The sequence below is a fragment of the Balaenoptera musculus genome, chromosome 14 (genome assembly GCF_009873245.2).
Source record: "Balaenoptera musculus isolate JJ_BM4_2016_0621 chromosome 14, mBalMus1.pri.v3, whole genome shotgun sequence".
Taxonomy (NCBI): Eukaryota; Metazoa; Chordata; class Mammalia; order Artiodactyla; family Balaenopteridae; genus Balaenoptera; species Balaenoptera musculus.
In genome coordinates, this window is record NC_045798.1 from 44,440,228 (window position 1) to 44,454,587 (window position 14,360).

Sequence of the window (14,360 nt, forward strand, 5' to 3'; positions counted from 1 at the left end):
AAAATAGTTAGCTCTTATGTCTTGGTGTTGGCATGAGTTTTCTTTTCTTCCTGATGTGCGGGGAAGAGATAAATGTTATAAGCTTCTGAGACTCCCCTATTTACTCACAGGAGAAGCTTTACGTGATGGTTGGCATAAAAGCACAGGCTCAATTATTACTAAAGACTTTAAAAAAGGAAAGAGGACAGAAGAAAAGAGGCTGAAAACTTATTTCTTTAAATAATACATGAGTAGATCCATTCTTATATTTCCGATATAATATACTCATGGAGCCGCTGAAGAAACTTCATCAAAGAATTAAAAATAATCTTGTAATAAGGAGTTTGGGTGCTAATGAAAATTTCTCACTCCGATGGTGAATAGATTTTGTGCACAGCATAGAACAGAACGTAAATTACAAAATGGCATTTGATACCTAATATTTTGCTGCATATATCGATCTGGGTCCTGAGCAGTGAACGTTGTTAACATGGTACCAGCATGAAGACCTTCTTCTTGGCGAATGATCTTAGGATTTGGGGCAAAATAAGGGTTTTCATTCACATCAATAACTGTGACAGACACAGTTGCAGTTGACTGAGGTGGGTGCTGAATACCCTTGGCTAATGGCACTTGATTTTCTGCAGCGACAGTAAGGACATACATCCTATTTGTCTCAAAGTCGATTGGCTGGAAAAATAAAAAAAAATTTTTTAAAGGAGAAACCATATTTTTGCAGGAAATGAGAATATTTGCATTCTGCAGTTTATCCTTCTAGCAACTCCATTTCTAAAACATTAATTTTTCATTCACTACACCATAGGTTCCTCTCAAATTTCTGGAAAATATGCATTAGCATGGCCGTTGACTGAAACATTTATCGCAATTTAACCTACTTATAGAAGATATTTATATATCTTGGGCATTTCAAAGATTTATGTTCACAAAATAATGCTTATTACTATTGCACACTGCATTTATTTAGCTACATCTAACAACTTAGTTATTCTTAAGAACAGCACTGTTGACCAAAAATAAAAAATACTAAATAATCTGGGATCAAGTGAGAACATGATGGTGTAGATTGTACTCTCAAACATTGGTACAAAGACCAATCCTTATCCAAGAAAGCTTTTACCAGTCTGTGATGAAGTGGACAAAACAAAAACTAGAAAATGTGATTTTTTTTCCTCATAAAGCTAAACTTACTCTATTTAAAAGTATCATTCATAATTTGAAGTATACATTTTAGAGTACACACACATATACACCTTCAATAAACAGTAGTGTTTGTAGGTAGAAGGACTTTTATTTTTTCCTTAGTTAGCAAACTAAAAACTTTATTTTTTCTGGCTGCTTTCCAAAATAATTTTGGGGATTTTACTGGTCTGTACAAATCCCAAATCTAAGAATGCCACTCTAGACAAAGGCAATGCACAAATAACCTTAATGTAAATATTAACTTCCAGAGTTCCACTGAATCCCATTGTCAATAGAAAAGTTACCAGGAGTCAAGGGACCAGACTGGACTTTCCCTCTTAATTTCCCTGATCATCTTCTAGCTGAGGTGCAGATAAGCATTACTGTGCATTAACAGTATGAAAAAAGGAGCTTGAGAACTCTCATGCCATCCTGGAGAGTCTAAGAAGGACCAAGGGCAGCAGCTATGAGAAAGCCACAATATTAGCACAGACCACACCAGTTTCTTCACCTAGACCACCTCCTCAACTCTTCAGAGTTTCTTCCCTCTCACTCTACAATCCCCAGTTCAACTTCCCTTTCTGAATTATTTTCAACAAGATGGCAAAGAAGCCAGGAAAGAAGACAATTCTTTTGAGTAAGCGCATTAGCTCCATGAAACATCCCTGACAACACTTACTTATGCTAACAGCTTTAATGGGTATTAAGGTTATTTATCCCACAGAACAACATTGAGACTTAGGTACCAGTTATCTCCTCACTGTCTGTGTAAGAACCTGAGGCTTAAAAAACCTGCCATGTTGTCAACACTACAAAGGGCAGAGCTGGGATTCGAACACAGAGGGTGGTGCTGTCACTCACTATGCTGTGTTCAGAGAATTTCCCACTCCCACCTCAAGGGGGAGATTACCATTCTACTCACGCACATATAACATTCTTGGCAACGGAGCCCTTGGTACACCTTTCTCTGTAAGACCAACATTCAGGTTCCCTTACGAATCAAGAATGTTGGGATGCGAGGCAAAGAAGCAGCTCTCTTCCCTGGGTGGCTAAAAAGAGATGATCGCTTCAAAGAGCTCTTCCATCCATTAGCACCATCTATTTGTTACCCTTGAAGTTAACATCCCTTTTACTTCCAGCGCTCAGCTTTGTTTTATTTTATTTTTTTGACAATTAAGGATCAGAAGAACCAATTTCTTAAAGTCTTGAAAATAGCACTTAAAAACAGCAATGTAGGGACTTCCCTGGTGGTGCAGTGGTTAAGAATCCACCTGCCAATGCAGGGGATGCGGGCTCGAGCCCTGGTCCGGGAAGATCCCACATGCCGTGGAGCAACTAAGCCCGTGCGCCACAACTACTGAGCCTGCGCTCTAGAGCCCGTGAGCCACAACTGCTGGGGCCAGTGCACCTGGAGCCCGTGCTCCACGATGGGGGAGGCCACCGTAATGAGAAGCCCACGTGCCATGGCAGGGAGTGGGCCCCACTCGCCACAACTGGAGAAAGCCCGCGTGCAGCAACAAAGACCCAACGCAGCCAGAATTAAATAAAAAATTAAAAAAAAAACAAAAGGAACTGCAAGCTAATACTTAAAAAAAAAAAAAAAAGCAATGTAAATTCAAAACCTTTTAAGAGCGTAGGCCCTCTCCTTGCCTACACTCGCTCTGTTTTACGTCTGTGATATTTTCTGGTTTGTTCCCTGAGCCAACACTCTAATAGCAACCTGTAGACATAAGAATAGTACGTGTGGGGCATCCTTCTTAACAGCTATCAATTGGCCATCAAAAATCCATGATGTGACATATCACTAACACATCCATGGCACTGACAGCACTGTTGAGGGCTGTCCTGTCTTCACTGTTAAAACTCCCCGATGACTGAAAAATAATCATATTCCAGGGATAAAGTGAGACTATCTATGTTGGCCTTGGCGTAAGTGAAAAATAACAGACGTGACTCCTCCAAATACATTAACTCAGATTCAGAGATGTTCAAAAGAAAAAAGTCCTGAGATTCAATAATAACCTAAGGGGTAGGTGGCATATATGGGTTGCTGCAGAGTGGCCATCAGAGAGACCATCGCACTTACTTTGACTACGGTGACTAAGCCATCGTTACTGTTGGGGTCGGTTTGAATGGCAAAGCGCCCGGCGGGGTCCCCGCCGCTGATTCTGTAGACGGCGTTCCAGGCTGGCGTGTGGGGCTGATCCTTATCCGTCACAGTTAGATTAGCAACTATGATATCTACCCTGTTTTCAGGGACTTCGCCATAGAACTATAAGAAAAGACAAAGCTCAGTCAGAGGAGCGACAGGCACGGCTGAAGGACAGTGTGTCTTGACGACCACACTGCCCTGATTTTACCACCCCATTAAATCTTTATTATCCACACTAAACGAGGAGATTAGTAATGCAGGTAATCACAGCATTTATGTTTGACTTTAAATATACTATAACTTTTTTCGGCCCTCAAATTTTTTTTTTGAAATTATGTTACAGTTTCATTACTATTAAAATTAGCATCCTTCTGAGAGTGATTAATGGTGGGGGGGCGTGGGTAGGAGGAAAGGACTTGTCTGAAGGAATTCATTTTACTCAAGAGATCATAATTATATGCTGACAAAGTAGCATCTGTCAGTCACGTGGTTCGTGCACCTGAAGATATTTATAAATATTTTGTTATAACAGCATAAAGTCTTTTTAGGGCATTTCTTCCAGGCAGCATGTTTTAACAACTTTATCAGTGGACTTGGAGAGAATGAAAAAACAAATTACTTCGGTGCCTTATTTAAAACCCTGGTGTAAGTGACAGGAAACTTAGGAGTCAGTAGCCATTCTACAATGAGAAGAATGAAGCAAGTTCCAGCTCTGTTTAACGCATTTATTATTTATGACAAAACTTCTCAGTAATGGACCACAGGCCTAGACTTCTGTGAGTGACAGTCTGTACTTACTGTCATGGCAGTAAACTCTGGAGGATTGTCATTGACATCTGTCACCGTGATGACAGCCGTGGCTGTGTTTGAAAGGCCATATGTGGGATTGCCTTCCATGTCCGTAGCTTGAATTATTAACGTATACTGTTGCACTTTCTAAAAAGACATAAAGATAACAACTTAAATGAAACTAATTCCTCAAGAAGACGTAACAGTTGTTCTGTAAATGGCTCTTGATTACACACGGAAAGCATAGCATTATTCACTCTGATTAACAGGACTCAAAATTTCCCAAGTGGAGTTTACTTTAACTTGTGAAGCACAGGTCTGGTCCTTGTCTAGAGAGATTTAACTATATGTTTTCACCTCTACTGGCGGAAAGGAAAGCGCGGCAGATGTGTGAAATTCACTGCGAAGCTGAAACTTCCATCTGGTCTCAACCTTTCTTTTTCTTCTGAACTTCACAACATTGTCATCAAGCATTCAAGTCATGTGGTTTGTATTTACTTTCTCATACATTAATTTCTACTCGGTTTAGGATACTGAAAACAATAAAGAAACTTGAGAGAGAGAAGAAAGCATATATAATTCATGAAGTATATATGCTTTCCTTTTATATATCCTTACAGATGTTGTTTCTATGATAACAAGGTTGATACAGTAATTTTCTCCTAATTTCCATTAGTGTATATTATTTACAACTATAGAGGAGAGAGACATTGTTAAATGAAGTCAAAACCAGAATAAAGGGTTTATGTCTATATCCTTCATTTTGTAACACAGTAGGTATTTAATAGTTGCATACTCAGTGGACTGCTATTTAGGCATAACACTCATTGGGTCCACAGACCTATAATGAATACGGATACATTTTCATATAGATGGTTAATATCAAATAGGCATCACTGCTTTCAGATTCCAGACTGAAGTTTTTAAAGGGGAGCCATATTCAGCTGTAATGTATCTAAGAGAAAAATCTTGAGATCGTCTGAGATGTCTACAGCACTAGTTGATGAAGTTCTGTATTAGGAAAACCTAAACAAAACAAATACCTAAAATCATTAGAAATCTCTGTGGAAATTGGCACAGATAAAAAATATAGATCATTGAAAAATGTTAAAACATCCTGAACAACAAAACTCACTTCTTCATACAAAAATAAACAGTCACTGCAAAGAGTAGTTTTCTCTAATTCTAAATATAGCCAACATTATGAATGGCCACTCTTGAGGGATTTCTGGAGCTTAGGGAGAACAGACACAAACCGTAGCTTTTGCTTTAGTTGTTAGTGAGAAAGGCAAGGCAAAGAAAGGGGTAGGAGGGAAAGTCAAACCTCACACATTCAATTTTTAGTGTCTGTCCACCAAGATGCCAATCTCTAGCAGTTATTTCAGTTCCTTTTCCTTTGTCTTCAAAAAACAACACCCACTTTTTTGATTGGAAAAAAAAAAGAAACAAAGGAACAGTGTTGGTTGAGCCATTTAAATTTTTCTTAACCCATAACCCCTCACCATAATGCTTACATAGGCTAAAATATTTCTCAATGATTTCCATTCCCAATCAAGAGTGTCATTTCCGCTTAATGCTCTCACAGTTAACAAGAGAATTTTGTAGGGCATTCAATTCAGCCTCCCAGCTGAAAAATTATGAAAAATAAAAATTTGTTATGACTTTGAAATGCCATTTTTGTTGGCTGCTATTTGCAGAAACAGATGAACATTCTCAAAAAAGAAAAAAAATGGAATTTTTTACAGAAGATAAAAAATGTACATAGGTATTATCTGGAGATATGGTTCTTTGTTAATGTCTACTTTACAGTGATCTTTAGAATTATATAAGCATAATATGTACAATTTTCCACTGAGCTGAAATATTGGGCTCAGTAGCTAATACTTGAAATTTCCTATTGCTTCAAGCTAGTCTTGAGATATCGAAGTTACAAAAGAACATTGTTACTTCTAAAATGCAGTGTTTCTTCGAGTAAAGAAAAACACCAACTTGGTAAATAATATAATCTCCAATTTTAAGTGCCTGATTGGTAAAATGCTTTTACATTTAGTAAGGAAGTCATCACAGTCTATGTTTTAGACAACCAAACTATTTAGAGCTTCTTGCCTAATTTAGTCACTTGGCATCTGGTTCTGAATGACTGACATTTAGATTTCGTAAGAATTTGACTTCCCACCCTCATAGTTTCGCATCTGATCAAGGGGACTTCGCTTAAAAACATTTCCTTGCTTTCTGTTCTAGAAAGGACAAAGTCTCAACCCCTCTGCTTGCTGTCAATCCTTCCATCTCTGTGACTCACCTTTCCCACCAAAGCTCTCACCTTCCATTCACTGACCCCATACCTTGAGCTGTTTGTATTTATCTTCAAATGCCTATCGCATCCCTGCGCCACTGCATTTGGCATTTTCCTCTGCCTGAATCAGTGGTTCTTAACTGGAGTGATTTTGCCCTACATCTCCCCCAGGGGATATTTGTCAATAACCTGAGACGTTTCTGGTTGTCACAACTGGGTAGTGCTACTGACGTCTAATGGGTAGAGACCACAGACCCTACTAAACACCTGTGATGCACAGGACAGGCTCCCACAGCAGAGACTTATCCCGTCCAAAATGTCAATAGAGCCGAGGTTGAGAAACCCTGGCCCAGAATACCCTTCCCCCTTTATCTGAGCCTAGCAAACACGAAGCTTAAAGTCACCTCAGAGATGACTTCTGAAAGTCCTTGAGAAAGAGCTGTTTGCCTACTCAGGACACACCTCCGTCACTGTTTCTAGTTTCTGAGGCTGTTATCAGTCCATCTGTCTGTCCTCCCCGGCTACACACACACATACCCACACCCCTCCCCAGGGTCATTGCTTTGCAGACGTTTATGTCCCTGGCATATAGCGTAATGCCTGACACAGCATAAGCAAGGGACAAATGCTTTTGAATCTGTAGCTGGTGGATGAATGTATGGGAAACCTTGGGCCTTGCATTATATTATAAAAATCATTTCAGGTTTGGGAAAAACCATCTCCTTATTTACATGGCTAGCTATCATTTATTCATTAAAACATATATACTGGGAGCAGAAACTAGCTCACTGTTTCCCAAACCGCTAAGCTGATTCATATACCATCTTCCCAATTCTGCTATATCCTCGTACTTCCACACCATGAGTCACTTACTATTTATCTTGATGTGAGCTCCCTTTTAAAAAACAATTTATTGTAAAAGTACTGTAAATGGAAAACTAGCACCACTTGCCATAAATATAACTCTAAAACTAAACACAATACAATGCTTGTGCTCTGGCAGTCTCTACTTGATGGAGTAGCATCTAAAAGACTTGTGGTCTCTGGTTTTTCCTGGAGGCTTCCCTACGTGTATCAGTTAAAACCATTATACTTGTGTGCCACACTTTTTAAACTAGAGTACTGAACTAGAGTGCTCTAAGTGAACGAAGAGGTGAGAACATTCAGTCATCCATTTGGCACACATCTAATGAATGTCTACTAGATGCCAGGCAGTGTAGTGCTTACCTGGACAAAATAATGAACAAAACCAGGGATGGCTTTGCTGCCATTAAGTGAAAGAGACAAATATGAATGGGTCACAGGGCCAAATGTGCAATGCAACCATAGTGAGAGGAGGAAGAAGTGATGGGAGGAACCTTTCATAGGGTGCCTTCAACCAGTCCTCCAAGGCTGGAGGGAGGAATGAATGCAAGACGCATTCTGGGGGGTAAACTGAGAGGAACTTGACGGCTAAATCAATCAGTGGATGGATGGCAGGGCACAGGAAAGGGAGGTATATAGACCATGATCTTGGGAAACTGGGGAGGTGGCACACTGATCACATGAAATAGAAAATTCCTCAGGAAGCACAGATTTAGGGAGATGGTAGGTTTGCTTTTGAAAAGATGCATTGAGTTCAGGGATGGACAAGTAAGTAAGAATGTCTGAGAACTTGGGAGGGAAGTGCAGGTTTGTGACCCTGTTTAAATTCTTAAATGCAAAGCTTCAGTTCCCTCATCTGTGAAATGGGGCTGACAGTGCTATCTACCTTGTAAGTTTGTGGGCTAAAAAATTTTTTTGGAATGGTTACTGTATATCGGGGCATTGTTCTAAGGGCCTTGATAATAAAAAAATAACATTTATTGCGAAGGAGCACTAACTATGCACCACACTATACGTTGTGTCTCATTTAGTCCTCAGAATAAACCTATAAGGCAGGTGGACTGTTTTCATTCCCATTTTACAGAGAAGGAAACCAAGGCTTAGGGAGCCAGGGAAGCTTGACCATTGACACTGAGTCATAAGCAGCTGAGAAAAGATTTGAATCCAGGTCTCTCTGAGTCCAGAGTCTGTACCATTAATGGTTGCGCTATATGAGTGCCCTCCAAGCAAGTGGGAATATATGCACGGCCTGAGTGAATCCTGAGTGGGGGAAGGAGGCGGAAAGCCAGATTCCAAGGAGACCAGGACAAGGTAGGAGTGAGAGGTGAGTATGGGCTGCCCTTCTTAGGAGTCTGGTGTTGACAAGAAGAAAATCGAAAAACTTGAACTTTTCTTCCAGGTTCTTGTTCAAGGTGAAAAGAAGAGGAGCGCATGGACCTCAATGAATACCGGGAGCTGGAAGGCAGATATGATGTCCATGCAACACGGTCTCTGTGTATCTGGAGGAACACACGCCACTGTGTGTGCCCTGGGGAGGGGCTGAGGACCGGCTCTTGGAGAGTGCAGATTAGCCTGCTCTATAGAGAGATGGGACAGAAATCTTCAGGCAGGGGAAACAAAAGACAGAGAAGAACAGAAAAGTTCATATCTGTACAAGGACTGACATGTGGCTGTATGGGCAGAGGGCACCACTGGCTCCTTAGCAGGACGTAAGGAATTCTAGGAGCTTGGACTAAAGCAGGCTTTGGGACCAGCGTCCTAGAGGGTCTGGAGCGCCATGTTAAAGAGCTCTGACTTCGGGCTTCCCTGGTGGCGCAGTGGTTGAGAGTCTGCCTGCCAGTGCAGGGCACACGGGTTCGAGCCCTGGTCTGGGAGGATCCCACATGCCGCGGAGCAACTGGGCCCGTGAGCCACAATTACTGAGCCTGCGCGTCTGGAGCCTGTGCTCCGCAAGAAGAGAGGCCGCGATAGTGAGAGGCCCACGCACCGCGATGAGGAGTGCCCCCGCTTGCCGCAACTAGAGAAAGCCCTCGCACAGAAACGAAGACCCAACACAGCCATAAATAAATAAATAAAATAAAATAAATAAAAATTAAAAAAAAAAAAAAAAGAGCTCTGACTTCATGTTGTGGGTTGTGGATTATGAAGGAACCAGTGGGGTTTGTAGGAGGGAACCTGCAGAGGAGGGAAGACCAAGACCACAGAAAACAGGAGAACATTCCTTCAGGAGAGAACACAGAATTGAGGGCACGAGCAAACGTATTATTTGGCGTGAAAAACAGGAAGCATAATTCTTTCTTCATCATGAGAAAAATTATGATGAGGAGTCAAGGTGATGGTGATCATCCACTGGATGCTGAGAATGGATTTATGATGGCAGCAGGGAAAATGAGAGTTAATACGTATTGGACACTGTCCTGAACGCTTTCCGCCTTGCGTTACGTCATCCTTACAACCGTCCCATGGAGTAGATGTAATATTATCACCCCCATTTACAGATGGGGGAGCTGAGGTTTCAGGTTAATACACTGAAGGTCACATAGCCCATCACAGGCAAAGCCAGAATTATTCAAACCTAGTGAAGCAGAGGGTAACTCATCAGTAGTCCTGACCGAAAAGGGCAGGAGATGGACACATAAAAGCTGGAGAAAAGAAGAAAATGCCAGGAATGGGTACCACCAAGTCAGGCAACAAGAAGTCAGGTGGGTAAACAACAAGGTCCTACTGTATAGCACAGGGAACTATATTCAATATCCTGTAATCAACCATAATGGAAAAGAACATGAAAAAGAATATTTTATAAAACTGATAAAAAGGATATATGTAAAACTGAATCACTTTGCTGTACAGCAAAAATTAACGTAACATTGTAAATCAACTATACTTCAATAAAATAAATTTTTTAAAATGTATTTAGAAAACCAAAAAAAAAAAAAGAAATCAGGTGGAGATTAAAAAATTGAAGAATGGCAAGTATGGTGGGTACAGCTTTAGGCCTGGAAAAACCCCAAGAATTGGAATTTTTTTAAACCTGGAGATGAAAGGTAAATAAAAAGCTGAATCTCAGTAAGCATTTCAGTGATTAGGAATCACTTAAAGGTGTCATCCATCCTGGGAGGATGACAATGGAGATGACTCGACATAAAGAAAATTGTGAATTCTAGTAGAAATAAAAGCATCTCCAGCCTGCACGGAGGCCCGGAGAAGTCAGAATAATGTACCCCTGGCCTCAGGCAGAATTACCATAAACCATCCAAGACAGATACATTTTCCCCATGTTAAATGACTTTCAGGAAAGGAAGGTTTTCTGTAATTTTCCCTAGTAACTCATTGTTGTGTTTAATAATTTCACTGTTAAGGAGCAATTTCTCATACTGTATCTAACCCGTGATTCACCAGTTTCGAATTCACGTCCACATTCATTTCATCGGGTCGTGGATAGCTGCTTCCATTCACCGCAAGACATACTTACCCAAAGTACAGCCTGACTTCCGACTTTCACCCTCTAAACTAAATACAGTCTCTTTGATTTTTAAATACAGTTGGTTTGCTTTGGCAAAACTATCTTTCATTCTCTATGCCTCTTGCTTTTCATAAAACAGTGAGGCTAAATGTGATAGGAATATTACCGTATGAAAACAAGATGAAGTCCCATTTCTGTATCTCACAATGAGAGTGTGAAATGAAAGAGAAATATTAGCTTTGGGAGATGAGCTATACCTACTTAGTATGTGAGCAGCCTGGCACTCAAGAGACAATATTAAAAAATATACCATATTCTCATATAAAATATAGCATTCATGCTGAATTTACTGACATTTAAGAATAGTATTTCATACAGTAATGGAAGAGGTGTAAAGACATACGTGTTCCATATATCATTGAACTAAAGGTACTACTGCAAAAACTAAATTTCAACAATCTCTGGTGCAAAACATTCCTAGAGGAAGAATTGTTGACACGTGGGAATTAATAAGCACAATGTAATAGCCATACATCTAACTCCTAAGTAAGGTCTCAGCTCAGTTGTGAATTAAGTAATCTTGATTGGCTCATAGTACTTTATTAAAGTGTTGCTAGCACTATCTTGCGTATATAATGAATTGCAATAGTAATGTTTTCTTCAATCCAATTCAAGTGGGTGCTACTTACTAAGGCAAGTAAAGCGTCATAAAAACCAACTCCTAAAATCCTTGTCAATAATATTTATTATGGTAGGTCTAATGGTTCCTTTTGACACACATAATATGAGGTCTTATCACTATAAAAGCTGGCTCAGCCAGAAATCTACAAGCACGGATCTCTATGAGTTGGCACCTGGATTATTCACTCACACAGTAATTACCGATGGTCAATAATGACCTTGAGAATCTCTAAGAAAATGGTCAGAACCTAATGGAGAAAGGGTGTAAAAACTTTGTGAGGGCTAGAGTTTTCAGGAAAGGATATAAGCAGGGCTTGAATGGCAGCATGAAGAATTGGAAGGCTCAAGATCAAGAAAAATGGGCAAGACATTCCTGGCAGAAGGAATCATGTGAACAAAACACAGCAGGGTGCCGGAGTATGGTGGGCTCAGGTCTGTCACAGAGAGATGACCCATCTGGAATGACTGAAATACCTATTCCCTCTCAGCCTGTGATACTACATAATAGTTCAATACTGTCAAGATTTTATGCCTCTGCAACAAAATATTAGGCCAGAAATGTGTTTCTCTGCATTTATAACTTTAAAGGCTTGTCAGCAGAATGAATGCCATTCTTGGTGTTCAAACCTGTTAAATAAGTTAATCTTAGAGTTAAAGGGAAGGAGACCATCTCTTCTGCACTAAATCAGAAGGCCACAAAGAAACTCATCATACATGTTATTTGTAGCCTCTTAGAAATATGAATGTTAAAAATTATCCTAAATTTATGTATATTTGGGCATGATTTTTCACTTAATTCCTCACCAAAACCTTTGAATATGAGGGAAAACAGAAAATGCCAAGAACTGTAAAAATTAGATGCCAGAGGGTTATTGGCATAACTTAGTCAATGATCACATTAAATATTACATGGACCAGCAATGATTTATCCAGTATACATAGATCATTTGACAAACTTGAAGTTCTGTAGAAAGGAGTACAACAGATTTCTTCGTGACCGTGAGCGTTGTGAATAATCTTGTGGAGATGTTATTACCTGGAGACAAACTGTATGTGACCCTGTGCACTTTTAAGATTACAAACAAATTCAAATACAGATGTCGGTTGGCTTACCTCTCTGTCTAGTCCAGCTGCCACTGTGATAATGTCCCCAGTCTCGTTGTTGATTGTAAACATGTTGGGCGAAGGGCTGCTTGGTGCCTGGGACAGGATTCTGTACCTCAACATCCCATTGAGGGCATTTGGATCATCAGCGTCAATCGCAGTGACCGTCATCACGTATGTTCCTAGACATAGCAGACATGGAAAATAAATGGTCACACGTCATGTCAGCATCCCCCAAACGGAAGGTGTATTTACCTTCTCCATCAATCTTCATTCCACTTTTTCAAAGCAACATGTAATCATTTAGACTTGATTAAAAACACTACTGATGGGCTTCCCTGGTGGCGCAGTGGTTGAGAATCCGCCTGCCAATGCAGGGGACGTGGGTTCGAGCCCTGGTCAGGGAAGATCCCACATGCCGCGGAGCAACTAGGCCCGTGAGCCACAACTACTGAGCCTGTGCGTCTGGAGCCTGTGCTCCGCAACAAGAGAGGCCGCGATAGTGAGAGGCCCGCGCACCGCGATGAAGAGTGGCCCCCGCTTGCCGCAACTAGAGAAAGCCCCTGCACAGAAACGAAGACCCAACACAGCCATAAATAAATAAATAAATAATTTAAAAAACAAAAAACCAAAAAAACCACTACTGATAAGAACAGTACTCAATTCAAAGAATACTGAACATGGTTGAGATGCTTGAAAGGAAAAATTTTTTTTTAATTTACATGTATAAAGACTCAATGTTTCCATATACTTATAAGACAAATTCACTGTATGATTCAAAGAAAGAATCCCTTTAGACCTTCACTGATATAAAATGCAAATAATAAGTAACATAGATGCCATCTGAAACTTCTTTTATGGCCACCAATGCCTTCCCTCTGCCCTATTTTTTCCGTTATGCAGTAACATCTAAAATGACATGCTGGGCATGATTCTCCCCAATGCCTAAGTCACTTTCTGAAAGTAAGCCGGCTGCATAAGGACACACACTCCATTTACTGAGGTCGTGAGGAATCATTCCATGCATGACTGTTTTGGTACATTGAATAGGGAGTTTTGCACTGTGGTTCATTATTTCCTAGGAGATTAAAAGAACATTGTAACAAACTCAGGGACTTCAATTTACTAGATATTGTGGAAAGGAAGTCTACAAAGCACCAGGATCAAATAAATTCCAACTAGCTAGACAAACTGTGCAATTGAGAAGTAGAGAGAAAAATAGTTACTATTAAAGATGGTTTGTTCTTTGTGATCTTTATAAGAACTGGATTATAAAATGTTCCATCTCCAGCCTACCATCTTTGTAAGTACCCTATGGTCAGTTCTAGTTTAGAGCCTTTACAGTTGCTGTTCCCTCTACAGGGTTCATTTTTTTGCCCCAGAATTAACTAAGGCTTGTTCACATAATTCAAATATCTTTTCAGAGCTTGTCCCTCTAAACAAGACACCCTATTTGATTATATGCCAACTTAGATTATTTTTTTCCCAAAACTTTACTGCACATTTACTTGCTTGTTTGCCTTTTACATTTCTCCACTACTAGATTTTAAGCTCCAACAGGGCACAACTAACTTGTCACTGCTGTATCCACAGTGCCAGAACACTGCCTGGCACACAGCATGTGCTCTATAAACATTTGTTGAATGAATGAATTGTTAAAACAAAAAAAAATATGTTTTGGAATCTTGAACCAAATACTGCTTACAATATTGCATCTTAGTTTAACTCAAGATTCATGACATTATCAAACCTTGCCTAGAAGGATGCTTTCAAACTTACAGAACATTGCAGGAAATCAACTCATGAAATGTCTTTATGTCTCCTGATCATTGAGA

The 14,360-nt window shown here is 40.1% G+C and overlaps 1 protein-coding gene across 1 annotated transcript in view; it reads right to left on the bottom strand.

Moving 5' to 3' along the window:
• Positions 1 to 14,360, bottom strand: part of CDH2 (cadherin 2) — a 213,923-nt gene that overhangs the window by 38,041 nt on the left and 161,522 nt on the right. Inside the window, exons 7-10 of the mRNA XM_036874118.1 lie at positions 12,535 to 12,707; positions 4,130 to 4,267; positions 3,266 to 3,451; positions 416 to 669 (exon numbers count right to left, since the gene is read on the bottom strand). Coding sequence (XP_036730013.1) covers positions 416 to 669; positions 3,266 to 3,451; positions 4,130 to 4,267; positions 12,535 to 12,707 — 751 coding nt within the window. The remainder of the gene's footprint in view (positions 1 to 415; positions 670 to 3,265; positions 3,452 to 4,129; positions 4,268 to 12,534; positions 12,708 to 14,360) is intronic.